Below are 18,483 nucleotides of genomic sequence, written 5' to 3'. Positions count from 1 at the left end.
ACCCATTCAGGGTGTCCCTCGCCTAGTGCCCGAAGACGGCTGGGATAGGCTCCACCAACCCCCGCGACCCTAATGAGGAATAAGCGGTACGGACAATGGATGGATGACTGTCACATATACTACTGTATATGGGTGACATGGGGGGTGGGGGGGGGATGACAAGTATTCTCTGATTATATTGGCCATTTTATATCACGATCATGATAAATTTACAGTAATTCTATTTTAAAAATGATACAACCCACTATGATTGCTTAAAAATATATCAGTTTATTTTGAGGCAAAAACACAGACCTGTATCAAATGATAAATGCACCAAATCGTGCTGCTAAATCAGAATCAGAAAACCTTTATTCGTCCCACAATGGGGAACTTTGCAGTCCACAGCAGCAATTTGAAAGGGGATGGGGCGGGGGGTGAAAGGATAGAAAACAAGATATTCTAAGCATAACAAAATAAAAATGTCAAGTATCAAGAAAGGCATATTGATATATTGCATCAACCCACATTTACAAGTGAATAAAAGTTATCATAAATAATTAGCTCTGGCCACTGATAGTGATAATTACTTTATACCCGCAATTTGCTCCCTCTCAAAATCAATCACAACGTCCCAATCTAATGATATGTCTGCGCAAACATGACCACAAAACCTTCGGCGAATGTCGCATTTGCGGGTCTCTCCACAAGGGGGTGGTCGCGCTTACTTTTGTCAACAGACCATCGAGGAAGCAACAAGACAGAAAAGAAGAAGAAATACGATCCGTTCGGCGGTCTGACATGGAGATCCTTTTCGACGAAGTTCTCAAAGTCGTCATTAAATGTCGACTCTGCGATGAAAGGTACGTGTCATCTGTGAATTCCAGACTCGACACAATGAACGGATCGTGTTCCGATTCTAATTTTGCGTCAGTCATTAATTCTGAATTATTTGGAAATGAAATCTTTGAGCTGGAACTCCAGCACCGATCGAATGTTTGTCTCGATTAAAGGGAAAAGAATGACGAACATAGAGATAAAAAACGGGAAACCTTTGGTAAATAAACAGCGTTTTCATCCTTCTGAGGCATGTTTGAACTTGTTGCAGACGTGCTCATGAAGATGGCGCCCGAGTAGGCAGCCTTGCTTTTTTATTGTTGTTTTTGTCTTGGTTTTGTATTCTTTTGTCACTTTGTGTTGTTGTGCGTCGTGTGGAACGGATACGGATTGTTTTTCAGAATTTTTGGCCACAACATTCATCAAGGAGGAGACTGCTAAGCGGTTGCGCCTTTTCGGCAGCATGAATATGCCAGTACTGTTTTTGAATGGGAGGAATGTCGGTGCCATTTGACTGTCATCGCTGGACAGCACTGGGGCGGTTGTGCTTTTTTGCGCCTGTCATGAGTAGCATATTCACAGCCCCGCTTTGTTCAGCGGGAAGGTCAGTTTCTGTTGCACAGTCTGCGGCTGGATGGATGCATGGCTTGAGGAACCCGCGATGGGAAGAAAGTAGCGTCAGCAGAGCGCCGATGCGTATATGGAACTGACGCGGCTTGGAATTGAAACGGATTTATGTGGGACAGGAGATGTGAGACAATTTCTTTTCGTCAATGGATGCTACAGCTTCGTGTTTGCTTTCAACATTTAGCTTGTAGTCGAGATGCACATTCCACCATGATGTCCCTGATCCACTGGTGAAGAGACGCTTTGATCCTCTCCTCTTTCATCTGGAACTGCTTTATGTAACAAAGAGGGTGCAGAAAGTGCAAAAGAATGAATGACTCTCTGTGTTGTCTTTGTTGTCGTATTTGTTATTTAGTTTTTTTATTTTTGTTTTTTGTTTTTACTTCAAGATGGCACCACGAGAGTGGCTTCCTTTCCAGCAGCTCCTGTATTTGTTTTTCTACTTCTTTCTTTCCTTTCCTCTTCCTTTCATAACTTTGCTGCTGTGTTACTTCCTGGAAGATTGAACGCTGGCGCGAAATGCTGCTGCTGTTCACCCGCACACAAAAAAAAGTTCTTATCCCGTAACTGTAAAGTTTCCTTGAGAGTTTTAAAAGGCGTTTAGAAATTAAATGTATTATTATTGTTATTGTTATTATTTCACCATCACCCGACGTAAAAGCCAAAACAAACATGCGGATCAAACCTCTAAAGATGGAGGACACTGATTTGCTGTGGCTACCCCTTGAAGGGAAAAGCCAAAAGGAAAAAAAAGATTTCACCATAACGTGCCTGATCCACTGGTGAAAAGGACGCTTTGATCCTCTTGTCTTTTATCGATAACTACTTCAATTAACAAAGATGGTGCAGAAAGTGCTCAAGATTGAATGCCCATCTATGTCTTTATGCTGTGTCACTGTATTTTTTTGTCTTGTTTTGTTGAAAGAAGTGACTTCTTTCCTCTTCCTTTCATAACTTTGCTGCTGTGAAATGCACATTTCTCCACTGTGAGACAAATAAAAGTTAATCCAATCTAATGTTTTCATGTTACAGAAAAGAACACATCCGGGTCACGGTTGAGCTTGAGTCGAGCACAAGTCCAGCCCGCAAACGAGTGAGTAAGGCATCCATCCAACCATTCATCCATCCATCCTATGCCAGGTCATGGGTAGCAGCTTTAGAAGGAAACCCTAGACGACCCTCTCCCTAGCCACTTCTTCCTGCTCTCCCTGGTGGATCTTTAGGCGTTCCTAGGCCAGCTGGGTGACGTAGTCCCTCCAGCGTGTCATTGGTCTTCTGCCAGTGGGGCATGCCTGGAACACCTCACCAGGGAGGCGTCAAGGAGGCATCCTAATAAGATGCCCGAGCCACCTCATTTGGCTTCTCTCTATATACAGTGATCCCTCGGTTTACGAACCCCTTGGCTTACGAACTTTTCGGTTTACGAATGTTGCATTTATGAAAATTTTACCTTGGCATACGAACTTTACCTTGGCATACGAACTTTTTTCGTACTCTGAGCTGCCTCAATGAGTGATGTGTCTTTCGTGAACGAGCCCGTTCTTCTAACAACAAAATGGCAGCCGACTGTTTTTGTACTCTATTCCCCGCCCCCAGTCTTCGGGTAAAGCCACGTGATTGGTCAAGAACGCAGCAGTGAGGCGTGGGGGAGTTTAAACATTAAAGAGACAGACATACGACAGTGAGAGAGTTTCAACTTTGATAGTTCAAAGGCAGAGTGTAGACACGAAGGTTAAAATATCCCATCAATCAGGCTCCACAAACAACCCGCACAAGCCATCTGTACACTTGATGCAAAGAGCTATCAACCCAGCTAAACAAAACACAATTGATGAGGAACTAGATAAAATTATCACCTACAAGGGATCATTCCTCAAGATGGTGAAAGAAGAAGGTTACGTTTCCTCATCAAGTGTTTAATGCTGAGGAAACCGGCCACTCCATTCCATCAAGCCATCAATGACCATCACAAAGGTAAATAAAACGACTTTATTATACAGTAGTGTATTTATTTAATTATAATACCATAGCACATTTATTATACATATAATAAGTAGAAAATTATGTTTTATGGGGACCTGGAAACGGATTATTCTCTTTTAATGGTTTTCTATGGGAAATTAATTTTTGGGATACACACTTTTCGCCTTGCACACTCTGTCTGGGAACCAATTAAGTTCCTAAGCCAAGGTATCACTGTATATGCCATACGCCCTTTTTTTGTGCGTGGCTGGGGGGGGGGGGGGGGGGTGTGTTAGGGAACTTCTCCGCCTGTTCTCCGTCACAGTTTGAGACACTTTGACGGGAGGTGTCAGTCAAGCGATTTGATATCCGTTTTCTCTGCTCTGCAGGATCTTCTGGTGAGATTAACTAATGATGCAGATCCACATTTTCTCTTTAGCCTCACAATATCTGAGGAAGACTTCCAAAGGTTTGCTGAGGAAAAAGTGTAATGATCTGTGTTGGTGTGGGTTTTTTTTTCTCAACTTTTTTTGTCATCTTTTCTATAGTTTGAAAGTCCAGCAGTCGCTACTGATTGAATTTACGTTGTTTCCTGAGATGCTGATTCAGCTTCTTCGTCAATGTCAATCGGAGCAGAATTGCAGTTATCCCAGGTGCTCGTAGTCCTCCTCCTCCCAATGATAACATGGATCATTTGCATTTTCTCAAATCAGGGATGAGAATTGTTAGGATAATTCGCCATACAAACATCTCTAAACATCGCTCTGTAGTCTTTGTTTACATTTTGAACTTCCTCATACGTCATATCTTGCCTTCCTTTACACGATGTCGCATTTTCATTACGTCACATCCTGTCGCGTCATTACTATGCGCCGCATAAATACTCCTGCAGCCCGTTCGTCTCTCTCTCTCCATGCTCGCTCCTCCGTCCACACCGCGATGCCCGTGCTCTCCCAATTAAATCAACTTTCTGTTCGAGACCTGGCTCCCTGATGATTTAACCATCGATCTCCATCTACACCCGTCGAAGCAATGAACCAAGGGCGAACGATAAAAAATAATCCAACAGAATGTTCCTCTGATCGGCGGATTTCTGACTTTTTCAGACCAAATGACCAGATAAAACTAAATATGTATTTTCACTGTTCGTTAACTGTTTCGGCTTAGGTGCCGTTGAAGTCGAAACAGGTAAACGCCCCTTTTTGAATAAGCGGACGTGTAAAAAAAAATCTGATTGATTCGCCTTTGTGGAGAGAACAGGTTCTAATTTGCAATGAAACCATACCATCAATGAAACAGTCGAATGTCAGTGGCACTATGATAAGCCTCATGCTAACGTTAGCATCAATATACTACTGTGAGAGGCAGCAGAACGCAAGCGTGCAAGCTCATGAGCAGTGTGCAGGCCAACTAGCAGTAACGTTGCGTGTGTAGTTGACTTTTATTCTGATAGTTTGGCTGGATTTTTACCAATCATGAGGAACAGAAAACCGTTCATATTAATGGTATTATCACAGTTATTTTAAATAATACATTCTGACCTTTTTGTTGAAATCATATGCAGCATATAAAAAACAGTGTGTATTGTGATGTCACGAGAGGCTGTGTACTGGAGGGCAAATACATCCCCCTAAGATGGCTCCACCCAGAGAGTCTTGGCCCCATCTGGTGGAAGGCAGCAATTAAAACCACACACCTGCAGCTGATCAGGGCTTGATTGGCAAGCAAGGCTCTTAAGGCAGAGAGCCTCTGAGTGTGGAGCTTGGGGAAAGACAAGCTCGATTGCTGTGCTCTGTGAAGAAGTTGATTGCTGCGTGGAACTCATTGCCAGTTGGGACCACACGACTGGACACTGGATTTGAACCTAGCTAAGGTGGCTAGACTACATGAGGAGGACATCAAGAGGGGTGAGGACTAGAGACTCTTGTAAAAGAACTCCGTCTTCAGTTTTACCTCAGAAGAGACTTTATTTGGATTTAAGTATCAGAAGAGACTTTATTTGGATTTAAGTATTAGAAGAGACTTTATTTTGAAGTATTGGAAGAGACACTATTCAAACCTTTGTTGCTTGTGAATTCCCCCTGGAACCCTGATTAAAACCTTTTGTTTGTATCCAGACCTGTCGTCCATTGCACTTCTTGTCCTGTCCCGCTGAGAGCTAGCCTCTCATGATATCACTATATATATATATATATATATATATATAAAATGTGTGTGTATATATGTATATGTATAGTATATAGATATACAAGAATCTCCTTGGACCATGATGTTTGCAGATGACAGCTTCTTCCCCCAAGCCATTAACTCTTTGAACCCTTTCAACAGTAGCCAAAATGGAACTGTATAGTGCCACTTAGCAGTTGTTTTTTTTTTTTTTGACGACGATACTAGTGCAGCGTGTTCTACCGGAAACAAATTCCTTGTGTGTTCTACATACTTGGCAATAAAGATGATTCTGATTCTGATGACATTGTGATCTGTAGCGAGAACGGGGAACAGGTGGCGGAGAAACTAGAGATGTGGAGATATGCCCTGGAAAGGAGAGGAATGAAGATCAGTCGCAGCAAGACGGAATTTATGTGTGTGAATGAGAGGGATCCAAGTGCAAGAGTGATGCTACAGGGAGAAGAGATCAAGAAAGTGGAGGATTTTAAGTACTTGGGGTCAACTGTCCAGAGCAATGGAGAGTGTGGAAAAGAGGTGAAGAAGCGTGTCCAGGCAGGCTGGAGTGGCTGGAGAAAAATGTCAGGTGTGATGTGTGATAGAAGGGTTTCAGCTAGGATGAAAGGAAAAGTGCATAAAACCGTGGTCAGACCAGCCATGATGTTTGGACTGGAGACAGTGCCACTGAAGAAAAGACAGGAAGCAGAGCTGGAGGTAGCAGAGCTGCAGATGTTGAGGTTTTCTTTGGGAGTGACCAGGTTGGATAGGAACAGGAATGAGTACATTAGAGGGTCAACTCATATTAGAGGCTTTGGAGAGAAAGTCAGAGAGGCCAGACTGAGATGGTTTGGACATGTCCAGAGGAGAGAGAGTTACTATATCGGGAGAAGGATGCTGAGTTTTGAACTGCCAGGCAGGAGACCGAGAGGAAGACCGAAGAGGAGGTTTATGGATGTGGTCAAAGAGGACATGAAGGTAGCTGGTGTGCGAGAAGAGGATGCACAAAACCGGGTTAGATGGAGGACATTGATTCGCTGTGGCGACCCCTGAGGGGAAAAGCCGAAAGGAAAAGAATATATATATATATATATATATATATATATATATATATATATATATATATATATATATATATATAAGAGAATGAGGCCAGAAGAATAAACAAGCTGTTCGCAACACAACCAGCGAAAGTGTACGCTCAGTGGCAGGGTTCTAACAGCAGAGCAGACCCTCCAAGGCTGGAAACTTAAAGATACTGGAAAGGCATATGGGAGAAGGAGGTCGCACATAACAGCATTGCACAATGGCTGGTGACTCTAAAAGAGGAGCACAGCAACCTCCCTGAACAAAACCCAGTTACCATCACAGCGGCAGATATACAAGAAAGAGTCTCAGGTATGAAAAACTGGACGGCACCAGGCCCGGACATGGTCCACACCTACTGGCTAAAGAAACTCACAGCTCTCCACGAGCGCCTAGCAGCACAAATGAACCAGTTGCTGATGGATGGGACTCACCCAGGATGGCTAACCGAAGGGCGAACAATCCTGATCATGAAGGATTCCTCAAAGGGTGCAGTTCCTTCCAACTATCGGCCAATAACCTGTCTCTCCACAACATGGAAGCTCATGTCAGGCATCATTGCGGCTAAGATAAGTGGACACGTGGATCAATACATGAGCAAAGCACAGAAAGGCATTAGTAGAGATACTAGAGGTGCCAAACATCAGCTGCTGGTTGACAGAACAGTCGCACAAGACTGCAGGTCCCGAGATACCAACCTGTGCACAGCCTGGATTGATTACAAGAAAGCATATGACTCGATGCCACACACATGGATCACTGAATGCTTGGAGTTGTATAAGGTCAACAGGACCCTGAGAGCCTTCGTTGCAAACTCGATGAGGATGTGGAAAACCACACTTGAAGCCAATGGCAAGCCACTAACGCAAGTGTCCATCAAATGTGGCATATACCAAGGTGATGCACTCTCCCCGCTGCTGTTCTGCATAGGACTGAACCCCCTAAGCCAGATAATCGCCAAGACGGGCTATGGATACCGCCTCAGAAATGGAGCTACGATCAGTCACCTCCTCTACATGGATGACATAAAGCTGTATGCTAAGAGCGAAAGGGGCATAGACTCCCTGATCCACACAACCAGGATCTACAGCAGTGATATCGGAATGTTATTCGGGCTGGACAAATGTAGTCAGATGGTGACTAAGAGGGGCAAGGTAGTCCACACTGAAGGGGTCTCACTCCCTGAAGGAACAATAGCAGACATTGAAAACAGCTACAAGTACCTAGGTATACCACAGGCCAATGGCAACCTCGAACTAGCAACAAGGAAAGCGGCTACGACCAAATACCTCCAGCGGGTGAGGCAAGTCCTCAGAAGCCAGCTCAATGGCAAGAACAAGACCCGGGCAATAAATAGCTATGCCCTGCCAGTGATCAGATACCCTGCAGGAATAATAAGGTGGCCAAAGGAAGAGATCCAGACCACGGATGTTAAGACCCGAAAACTCCTCACCATGCATGGAGGGTTCCATCCCAAGTCCAGCACCCTGAGACTGTACACAAGCCGTAAGGAAGGAGTCCGGGGAATAGTGAGTGTGAGAGCCACTGTCCAGGATGAAACATCCAAGCTCTATGAATACATCAAAGAGAAGGCTCCAACGGATGATGTACTCAGAGAATGTCTCAGACAATGGGGAACAGAGGTTGAGGTGCTGGATGAGGGACAATCATGGGAGGAAAAGCCCCTACTCGGGATGTACCACCGAACCATAGCAGAAGTGGCTGATCTCAAGAAGTCCTATCAGTGGCTAGAGAGGGCTGGCCTAAAGGACAGCACAGAGGCACTCATCCTGGCTGCCCAAGAGCAGGCCCTGAACACCAGAGCCATCGAGGCAGGGATATACCACACCAGACAAGACCCAAGGTGTAGGTTGTGCAAAGAGGCACCTGAGACAATCCAACACATAACTGCAGGGTGTAAGATGCTGGCAGGAAAAGCCTACATGGAGCGCCATAACCAGGTGGCTGGCATAGTCTACCGAAACATCTGTGCAGAGTATGGACTGGAAACCCCAAGGTCAAAATGGGAAACACCTCCCAAGGTGGTGGAGAATGACCGAGCAAAGATCCCGTGGGACTTCCAGACACAGACTGACAAGATGGTAATGGCCAACCAACCAGATATCGTGGTCATAGATAAAGGGGAAAGGAAAGCCGTTGTCGTGGATGTAGCGGTCCCGAGTGATGGAAACATCAGAAAGAAGGAACATGAGAAAATCGAGAAATACCAAGGGCTCAGAGAGGAGCTGGCGAGAGCCTGGAAGGTAAAGGTGACAGTCGTGCCTGTGGTGGTCGGAGCACTCGGGGCAGTGACCCCCAAACTCGACGAGTGGTTGCAACAGATCCCGGGAACAACATCGGATACGGATCGGTCCAGAAAAGCGCAGTGCTGGGAACAGCACGGATACTGCGCAGAGCCCTCAAGCTTCCTGGCCTCTGGTAGAGGACCCGAGCTGAAAATGGGGGGCAGACACCACCCATGGTGGGTGAGACGAGGATTTGTTTTTTATTTTTTTATATATATGGTATATGTGCGTGTGCACCCCCCAACCCCTGCCTTTTTTCTCATTTGTCATTCTCATCCCTGTCAAATACAATCTGACATGTATTGTCATCAAGTAGCATTGCCATGTGTAAAACTAGGCCAGAAATAACCACTGCTTGGGTTTTCCATCTCACTATTTGGTACATATACTGTAAGGTGTAAAAGAGCAAAGATTTGTGTGTAAACAATAGCCTATTTGTTGGTGTTTAAAATACTCCCCCCCCCCCCAGATTCTCACTTCGCCAAACAAGCAAAGAATGTATGATCCCAAGTTTAAAAACAACTTTTCTGTTCCTTTGACTGATCAAAGTCAAAGTCAGCATTATTGTCAAATATGCTAATATGCATGACATACAGCACAGATAAAATTACAAGGCACTTATAATGACTTTGACAAACATAATAAACGCAAAAATGCCAATTTACCGGGAGCGAGAGGAGCCGCTGCGTGTTCACGCGCCGCCATCTTGGGAAAAAAACCCAAAAATAACAAATATGACAACACAAAGACACAGCGAGTCATTCTTCTGCACTTGCTGTACCCTCTTTGTTATATGAAGCAGTTCTAGATAAAAGGAGAGGATCAAAGCATCCTTTTCAGTAGTGGATCAGGGACGTCATGGTGTAATGTGCACATTTACTACAAGCTAAATGTCAAAATCAAACACGAAGCTGTAATCCATTGACGAAAAGAGATTGTCTCCCATCTCCTGTCCCACATAAATCCCCTTCAATTTGCACAATTGTAATGCTTTTTCTTTTTCCTTATGAGTCAAGCAAACGATGGTGACGTGTTTTAACAGTCGGCATTTGCGCGGTGGCGGCTTTGTGTTGTTTGCCCCCACCCAGTTTCCAGCTGCTGCTGTCATGCGACTCACCGTCGCTGGATGGTCCAGCCCACCTGAACGTGATGGAGACCAGCTCCTTCAAGCACATCAACCAGCTTTCTCTGCAGCTGGCGCAGGCCTCGAACAAGCAGATCACGGACTACCTGGCCGCCTGCCTGGCCTCTCTCAAGGTGAGCCGAACCGAAAGAAAGCCTGCTCGAGCTTGGCTGGGTGCCATCGGGGAATCGGGCGGGTGCTCACCGTGTGCCCGTTCTCGTTTTTGTTTTTCAAATCTGGTAGTGGGAGACGCATTACAGCATAAATGTCAAAGTCGCGGCCCGGGGGCCAAATCTGGCCCGCCACCTCATTTTATTCGGCCCACAAAAGCCAATCAAACTTTTGAAATTCAATGCTCATCTGTTGAGCTAGCTCGCGAGCGTGCAGGCTAGGTCTCTTTATATTCAGAGAGTTGGCTAATCGCTTACATCACAAGTATCGAAGTCAAGGCCCAGGGCCACAATAACAGTAATTATTCTTGACTTCTGATTTGAAAATGAGTTATTCATCAATTTGTTGGGCGTTCTGTATGTATATTTGTGGAGGGGATTAAACATTCTTATGGCTTCTCCAAATTCACGGCCCTCGAGAGGAAACCCGAACTACAATGTGGCCTGCGGCAAAGAATGACTTTGACACCCCTGCTCTACATGGTCGTTTTTTTCGGGTCACAAATGTCTTACTTTACACATACTTACGATATCACAGGTGTCAAACTCAAGGCTCGGGGGGCCAAATGTAACCCCATCATTTTATTTGGTCCGCGAAAGCAAATCATACGTCCATGAAATTGTGAAATTCCATGATGCTTGCTACAGTCTGAACTAAAATTTATAATCGTCCCATGTAAACCACAACAACACTCATTTTTTTATTTAGAAATTTTGTGGAGGGGATTAAACATTGTAATGGTGTCCCCAAATTCATAACGGGCCCCGAGAGAACACCATAACTACAATGTGGCGCCCGGCAAAAAATAAGTTTGACACTCTTGCGTTACCGGGTGCTAAATTATTTGTCTCAATGCCTGTCGTGTTTCAGGCCGACAAAGAAGTGCTGCGGGTCAAACTGAAATCGACTGAAGACGATCTGACCGAGCGGCTTCACAACGCCGAGCTGGTACATTTGTTTCTATTCCAAGCGGAAAATGCACCAAGCTTTGGTGATGGATGGTGCGCTCATGGACTACCAAACCATTCGAGAGCGGGTCGATGGTATCGCTGACTCACAAGAATGGAATTAAAGGAGAGGAGTAGCAGTACCTTACATTGCAGGAGTTTCTGAAAAACTACAGAGTCCTTTGGCAACACAAAATTCCTCCTTATTTCAAACCGATAAAGTCAAAACACTTTAAGGCAGAAATTAGTTCATCCAAAAGATAGGCTGCCAAATGCCAAACATAGTAATGTAGTTTATTCAATACATTGTAAAAATGAAAATTGTAAAGAGCAATACATTGGGTAGACGAAACAAATTCTCAAAAAAGACTATCAACATCGCAGGGATAACACTAGTGGGTCTCAATTAGCAGTACAAATGCACTTAAAAGCTAGCAACCACTCATTTGTCGACAAAGAGGTTACAATCTTAGTGGGAGAAAATGATGGTTGGAAAGGGGAGTAAAAGAAGCTATTTTCATAAAACCGCAAAATCCTTCACTAAACCGCCATGGTGGGGTGAGGTTCAATTTGGATCGTTCGTACAACAGACTGCTTAGGCAACATATGCTTAGTAATGTTGATGAGGTGATACCAGAGCAAATGGGGCAATCAGGCCAGTCGTAGACCTCATACTCAGGCAGCACAATCGAAGTAATCAGTCAGGACAATAGAAGTAATCAGTGGAGCCGCAGGAACCAATCATAGCAGAGTCCGGCACCGCCACGTCTGGACAGTAGGGATATATATATTTATAGGGCCGAAACTACCAGCAAGACTTTAGTTCGCTGACAAAGGTATCTTGGATAAGAAGCGAAATGTCCGACACCTTCAAAGAACTACAGATGACCGCTGAAGAAATCTTTTCATCGATGACTAACAAGAAGTTTTGAGTCGCCTTCCCTCTTGGGATGTCTTACCAGGCGCTGTCGGAAAAGAGTAACAAGATGGAACGTCTTTCCGACCGACACGCCGACGAGTTGCGATCTGAGCGGGAGAAGGCAGCCGAGGTGAGGCCCCGTCCCCTTCTTTCCAACGACTCTGTGTCGCAGATCTCCAAATGACGCCAGCTTCGCATCCCAGTTGCAGGATCGCCTGCGGCAGGAGGTCCAGCAAGTCCGCCGAGATCTGGAGAGTGCTCGCCAACACAACAACCAGATGAGCGACCAACTGACACAACTGGAGACCTCCCGCGGGGACCTCCAGCGCCAGCTGACGGGCGCGAAGGAGGTACATGCTACGTCAAATTATCCCCCAAAATGAATTGTACAGTATCTTTTCTTTGGATTAGGCGCCCGCCCAAATAGATTGAATTATTTCTATTCGGGGGGGAAAAGTTTTATCGCATCTAAAATACCCAAAACACGCAGGATTAGTGAAATGCAAAACACCAATAAAAAAATGACTTAAAATGTCCCAAAATTGCCACAAATGAGCTCGAAACTGGGGAGATTCAGAAAGTCCCGCCCCCTTGTTCATGATGTCACCTTAGGATTGGCCCACCCACAAACTGCCTTGCTCCAAAATCAAAACAATGGCTTCAGAGTGTTCAGATTCGGAGAAGATGCTTTCTTGTTACACATCCAGTTATGAATATGATTCACATACAGTAAAGTCTCGTGATATCGATATTCTCGGGAGTCGGAAAAAATATCGATATAACCGGACTCCTGCGCTGAACTGCATTAACAAAAGCCGCCAAAAGAGGGCAGCCAAGCGCCATATAAGAAACGGATCTGGGCATGAGCTCCCATTTTGTGCCTCTTTTTTCTTTTGGGTGAGAGATGTTCCCCCAATGTTGCCTCAAAATGGCACATATAATTCTTTAATGATTGCAAACATGTATGCTTTAATCTTCAGAACTAGTGTATTTGAATCATATTCATAGCTGGATGTGTAACAAGAAAGCATATTATCCGCATCTGAAGCCATTGTTTGGATTCACAAGCAATGCAAGACGTCTTGGCGTGAAGTCATTTTTATTGGTGTTTTGCATTTGAATAAAAAGTGACATCGGTTGTCCTTTAATACACAGTATGGAATGTTAATAATTTTCAAAATCATCACGCGCTTCAGCAAACAAAACAAGAAACATTGTTGCAAAAAACGATTGCATTCATATACAGTACAGTGGACATGTACATAACACAACAGGGAAACTGCAACGATTACATCTTACTGTATTATGTATACGATTTTAAAAAAGTCATCAATCTTCTTCTGCTTCCCATTTTTACCTTTTAACACAAAGACTTCAATCTCGTCTGCTACACACGAGCTAGCGTCTGAAAATGAAAATGGCTCTGCTACACGGGTGCCGGGCACGTAACAAACTCACGTGACCAAGTCGACCAATGGCGCGACCGATGGCGTGTCACGTAACCAAGTCACGTGACCAAGTCGACCAATGGCACGACTGATGTATCGATATAAACAGCAAAAATTGCCAGCGGGGGATGAAAAGGAGCACCGTAACAACCGGATTATCGTAATAACCGGGTATCGTACGAAACGGTACTAATTATACATAAAAAGACTAGAAATGTGCAAGGGAAATGAAAATAGTATCGTAATAAGCGGTACTATCGATATAACCGATAACGATATAACGAGACTTTACTGTAGTTCTGAAGAGGAAAGCATAAATGTTTGCAATCAATTAAAGAAGTCCTTCCATATCAATTCAAGCCGTCTGCAAGCGATGAAACTGGTGATGGAGATCTGGACTCCGATGTAGCAACCCAGAAAATCCACACGATGGCGCACAAGTGGCGTTTCGTCCACTATATGGAGCCGCTAATAAGAGCCGACCTTTGGTGAAAGCTGCCCGTGATTGGTTAAAATCCGTGGTCGAAGACAGAGGGGTGGGTTTGACGCACACACACAAGAGACAGTGGCACAATTTGAGCAGCACACGAACATCAGAGATGTTTAGACGAGAGAGTGCTCGACAGTGCTACAGAGTAACAAATGACACGGTGGAAGGTGGATGTTTGTCCGATCGGTTTGCTCCACTAATATGGCGATTGCTCTTCTTTACCGGGTGAGCTCACAGTTAGCATGCAGTGTGATTAAATTAGTAAACATGCATCAAACTTCCGCGACCCTCTACTGGCCCGTTGGAAATGGCTGGTTTATCCGCTGGGAATTTGTGTAAACGTACGCCTTCTTTACGCGTGTTAACGCAATTGGCTGCCACACAACTATTCACCATCACGTTATTTATGTAGTTTTCCTTCTAATTTCGCGACGTCGGTTGTCCTTTATAGGACAACCGACGTCGCGAAATTAGACAACCGATGAAAACTTTATTGATAATCCAAAGGCAGAGTGTAGACGGCAAGTTTATTTTTTTTTCTGTAAGTTGAATTTGTTTGCAAGTTTGTCAGTTTAAGTTTTTCTGTGGATGAGCAGCGGCAGCCACATGCGCCAGCATTCACTCAACCCGGAAGTAACTCAAATAGATAGAAAGCTAGCTAGCTAGCACACCAGTTAGTCAGCTAATTGCTAGCTAATAGATAGCCAGATTGCCAATAGCTAGCCAGCTGGACAGCCTACACCCAGCCAGCTATTAGCTAGTTAGCTATCTAGCTGCCTAATGCATAGCTAATAAATAGCTAAAAGCCAGCCAGCTAGACAGCTAACAGCGAGCCAGATAGCTAACAGCTAGCCCGCCAGATAGGGTTAAATGCTTACATATGAAAATGCATAACAAGGGAAAAGTGATGAAAGGAATCTGAATGACTATTTGGAATGATTGCATAAGAGTTCATGGAGAAAATATCATTAACAACCATTAGTGATTCAGAAATATTTAGGCTAGTAGAGAAGGCCTTGCAGGTCCTGACGGTCCACCGCTGTGGTAATCTGCGGCTGATAGGCTCCTTCCGACCACGCCCTGACCCCTCAACACAAAAAATGCCCCAAGGAACCAGGCAGGCGCTGACGCTCTTCCAACAACCTCGGTTGGAGGAACTTGTCCTGTACAGAAGCCAATAAACCCTTTCTTTGTCCCTTATTCTCACTCCAGCCTAGGGATTTTATTAGAATACAGTGATACCTTGGTTTCCGAACTTAATTGGTTCCCAGACAGGGTGTGTAAGGCGAAAAGTGTGTGTCCCAAAAATTAATTTCCCATAGAAACCATTAAAATGAGAATAATCCGTTCCCCGCCCCCATAAAACATGATTTTCTACTTTCTAATTTTTCTTAAAGCCTTAAAACTACACAAAATATACCTTATTAGAATATATGTGCTATGGTATTTTAATTAAAGAAATAAACTGTACTGTATAATAAAGTCGTTTTATTAACCTTTTGTGATGGTCGTTAATGGCTTGATGGAATGGAGTGGCCGGTTTCATCAGCATTAAACACTTGATGAGGAACGTAGCCTTCTTCTTTCACCATCTTGAGGAATGATCCCTTTTCGGTGCTTTCTCTGCGATAAGTTTATCTTGTTCCTCATCAATTGTGTTCTGTTTAGCTGGGTTGATAGCTTTTTGCATCAAGTGTACAGATGGCTTGTGTGGGTTATTCCTGGAGCCTGATTGCTGGGATATTTTAACCTTGCAGTCTACACTCTGCCTTTGAACTATCAAAGTTGAAAGTAGTCCAAATTTCACTGTCTTCTATCCATGTTGTCACTCTCTCTCTGTCGTCTGCCTGTCTCTTTCATGTTTAAACCCCACCCCCTCACTGCTGCGTTCTTGACCAATCACGTGGCTTTAACCGAAGATGGGGGTGGGGAATAGAGGACAAAAACAGTCGGCTGCCATTTTTTGTTAGGAGAACGGGCTCGTTCGCGAATGACACATTACTCATTGTGGCAGCTCTGTGTGTATCCGGAAAAATAGTTCGTATGCCAAGGTAAAATGTTCATAAATTTAACGTTTGCAAACCGAAAAGTTCGTAAGCCAAGGAGTTCGTGAACCGAGGTATCACTGTACACCATTCTTCTTGGTGTTGAACCCAACATCGGGCCTGACCAAAAGATGACGTGAGTTTGATGTTTGTGCGCGCGCAGGAGTGCCGACGTTTGGAGCAGCATGTTGACTCACTGCGGTGCGACAAGGACTCTGCGGACGCCGAGCTGCGCGCCAACAAGCAACTGGAAGAACAACTGCGGGCGAGCACGGCCGTCCTGGCGCAGAAAGTCCGAGACAAGGAGTGCAAGATGAGCCAAATGCAAGAGGCGCTGACGGCGGCCCAACGGGAGCTGGTTGGTGGTGGTTCGCTCAAATAGCGGCCGGGGCCGCGTCACGCTTTCCTCGCTTTCTTTTGCAGGGATCCACGAAGAAGAGCGTAGACTGCAAAGAAGCTCAGCTGCGAAAACTCGAAGCCGAAGTGGAGTTTTTGACAGCGGATGTCAACAAGGTCGGTGGCCCTCTTTGATAGCCTTGATGTGAAATTGCGCCGGCGTGATCTCTGGTGCCGTTGTCAGGGCACCGAGATCATCAGGAAGTACATGGGCGAGCTGCAAGTCCAGAAGGATAAGAACAAAGACAAGAATGTGGTGCTGGTGATGCAAGAGAAGAAGCTGCGCGATGCCTCGGCCAAGCTGGAGCGAGCCCAAGAAGAAGCGCAGGGGGTTCTGAGTCAGCTCGACAAGAGGGACAAGCAGGTCGGCGCCAGTCACCAGGCGCACCGCGTCATGCTTTTTTTTTTTTACAGATCTTTGTGTTGCGGTCAGGTGGCAAGTCTGGAGGAGCAGCTGGAGTCGAGTGTCCAGAAGCTGTCTGCCACCAAGGAGGTGTTGCAGAGCAACGAGAGAGGTGAGGAGCGCCCGTCATCGTCCCAGGCGCGCAGCCGCAGTGACCCGTCGCTCGGCGCCGTTGTCGTTGTTAGTGATCGGCTGGCTGAACAAGCAGTTGAATGAGAAGCAGCTGCGCGAGAACTTTGCGGAGCGCTCGGAGAACACACCTACGCCGACGGGACCCCGAGTAAGCGAGACCCTCGTCGTCCTCTTAGAGGCCTACCGGACTGACCGCTCGCTGTCTTTGTCCCCTGCAGGCACATTATTACCCACACGCCGCCGCCGCGAGCCTATCGGGTGACGTTGCCGGCAGTCTGGACGCCAAATACTTTCAGAGAGACGACAGCGTCCCTGTCTACGGTCTCGCCGGGGCTCTCGTTCCCAGAGGTGACCTCACACAATCGCAACGCCTCATCTCACCCGCACGATGACGTGTAGAACGTCCTGTGTTGATGGGCCGATTGGTGTCTTTTCCTTGCCAGAGTTGCCGCCTCCATGCCGCAAAGTTCCCGTGGCTTCAGCCTACTTTCCCGGTTAAAACGAACAGGACCCCCCCCACCCCGCCCCCTTTTTTTTGGGGCACGTTTGCATTTTGGTTGTTAATTATACATGAGAATATTCCTCCTTCAATAAATTAACCTGACTTTTTGGGAATTGTTGATGTCTCCCTTTTTATACACGGCGTCCAAGTTCAACAGTTTTCAAAAAATATCCAGCAAGTAATGTGCCTTCTTTGCAGATTGTTTTATTTCGTGAAACGTTCCCTTCCATGAAAAAAAATTACGTTCATTTACAAAAAAAATCGGAAACGACCCCCCCACCCCACCCCAAAAAAAAAGAAAAAAAGTCACAAAGTACTTGTTTCTTTGTGTGAATTTTTTTGAACAGTTAGAAAAGGGAGAACATGGTCACATTGAGCATCATCTGGTCAAGACATCAAAACAAAACATAGATCACATGACCATCTCAATAAGACGTTTTACATTTCTTGCAATTCTGCTGATGCAATGTCCTGTTCACTGTGCCGTATAAGAAAGAAAAGTAAACAAATAATGAAAAAAGTCATAAACAAATAATAATAATACAAAGAAAAACAATGAATAATAGTAATTATAATAGCAATCATCAACAATTTTGATCTCGAGTGCATTGGGGTTCATAGGTTAACTTAAATGTCTTTATAAACACTTAGGTTGCTGTAAAAATTTCCCAGGTATCCCATAGTCTCTCAAATTTCTCTCGCTCGCCTCGGACAATGAAAGTAATCTTTTCCATTTCATAAATTTCACCCACCCTCTTAATCCCGTCTGTTAGGGGTTCTTTTGTTAGCCATCGCCTCGTGATTGCTTTCTTGCTTGCTAATAGCACGATGTTGTATATGTATTTCTGGGCAGAATTAAGAATTAAATCAGATTCCAGACCCAGATACAGGGCTTCAAAGGTTGGAGGAACCACTTTTCCCACAATCCTACCCATTGTCATTCTTGT

The 18,483-nt window shown here is 45.0% G+C and overlaps 1 protein-coding gene across 1 annotated transcript; it reads left to right on the top strand.

Moving 5' to 3' along the window:
• Positions 1–732: 732 nt before the first annotated feature.
• On the top strand, positions 733–17,664 carry sass6 (SAS-6 centriolar assembly protein). Its single transcript, XM_089000096.1, has 15 exons — positions 733–842; positions 2,476–2,536; positions 3,795–3,874; positions 3,954–4,058; positions 10,049–10,217; positions 11,125–11,202; positions 12,164–12,250; positions 12,324–12,470; positions 16,267–16,461; positions 16,527–16,616; positions 16,684–16,863; positions 16,933–17,014; positions 17,088–17,182; positions 17,253–17,382; positions 17,478–17,664. Exons 1-15 carry the CDS (start codon positions 781–783, stop codon positions 17,531–17,533), a joined length of 1,617 nt encoding a protein of 538 aa, XP_088856222.1. The 5' UTR covers positions 733–780; the 3' UTR covers positions 17,534–17,664.
• The last annotated feature ends 819 nt before the right edge of the window (positions 17,665–18,483 follow it).

This window comes from Hippocampus bargibanti, linkage group LG07, assembly GCF_051943395.1.
Source record: "Hippocampus bargibanti isolate YZ-2025 linkage group LG07, ASM5194339v1, whole genome shotgun sequence".
Lineage (NCBI taxonomy): Eukaryota > Metazoa > Chordata > Actinopteri > Syngnathiformes > Syngnathidae > Hippocampus > Hippocampus bargibanti.
The sequence above is the reverse complement of the archived record's forward strand: the minus strand, read 5'-3'. Positions and strand labels throughout refer to the sequence as shown.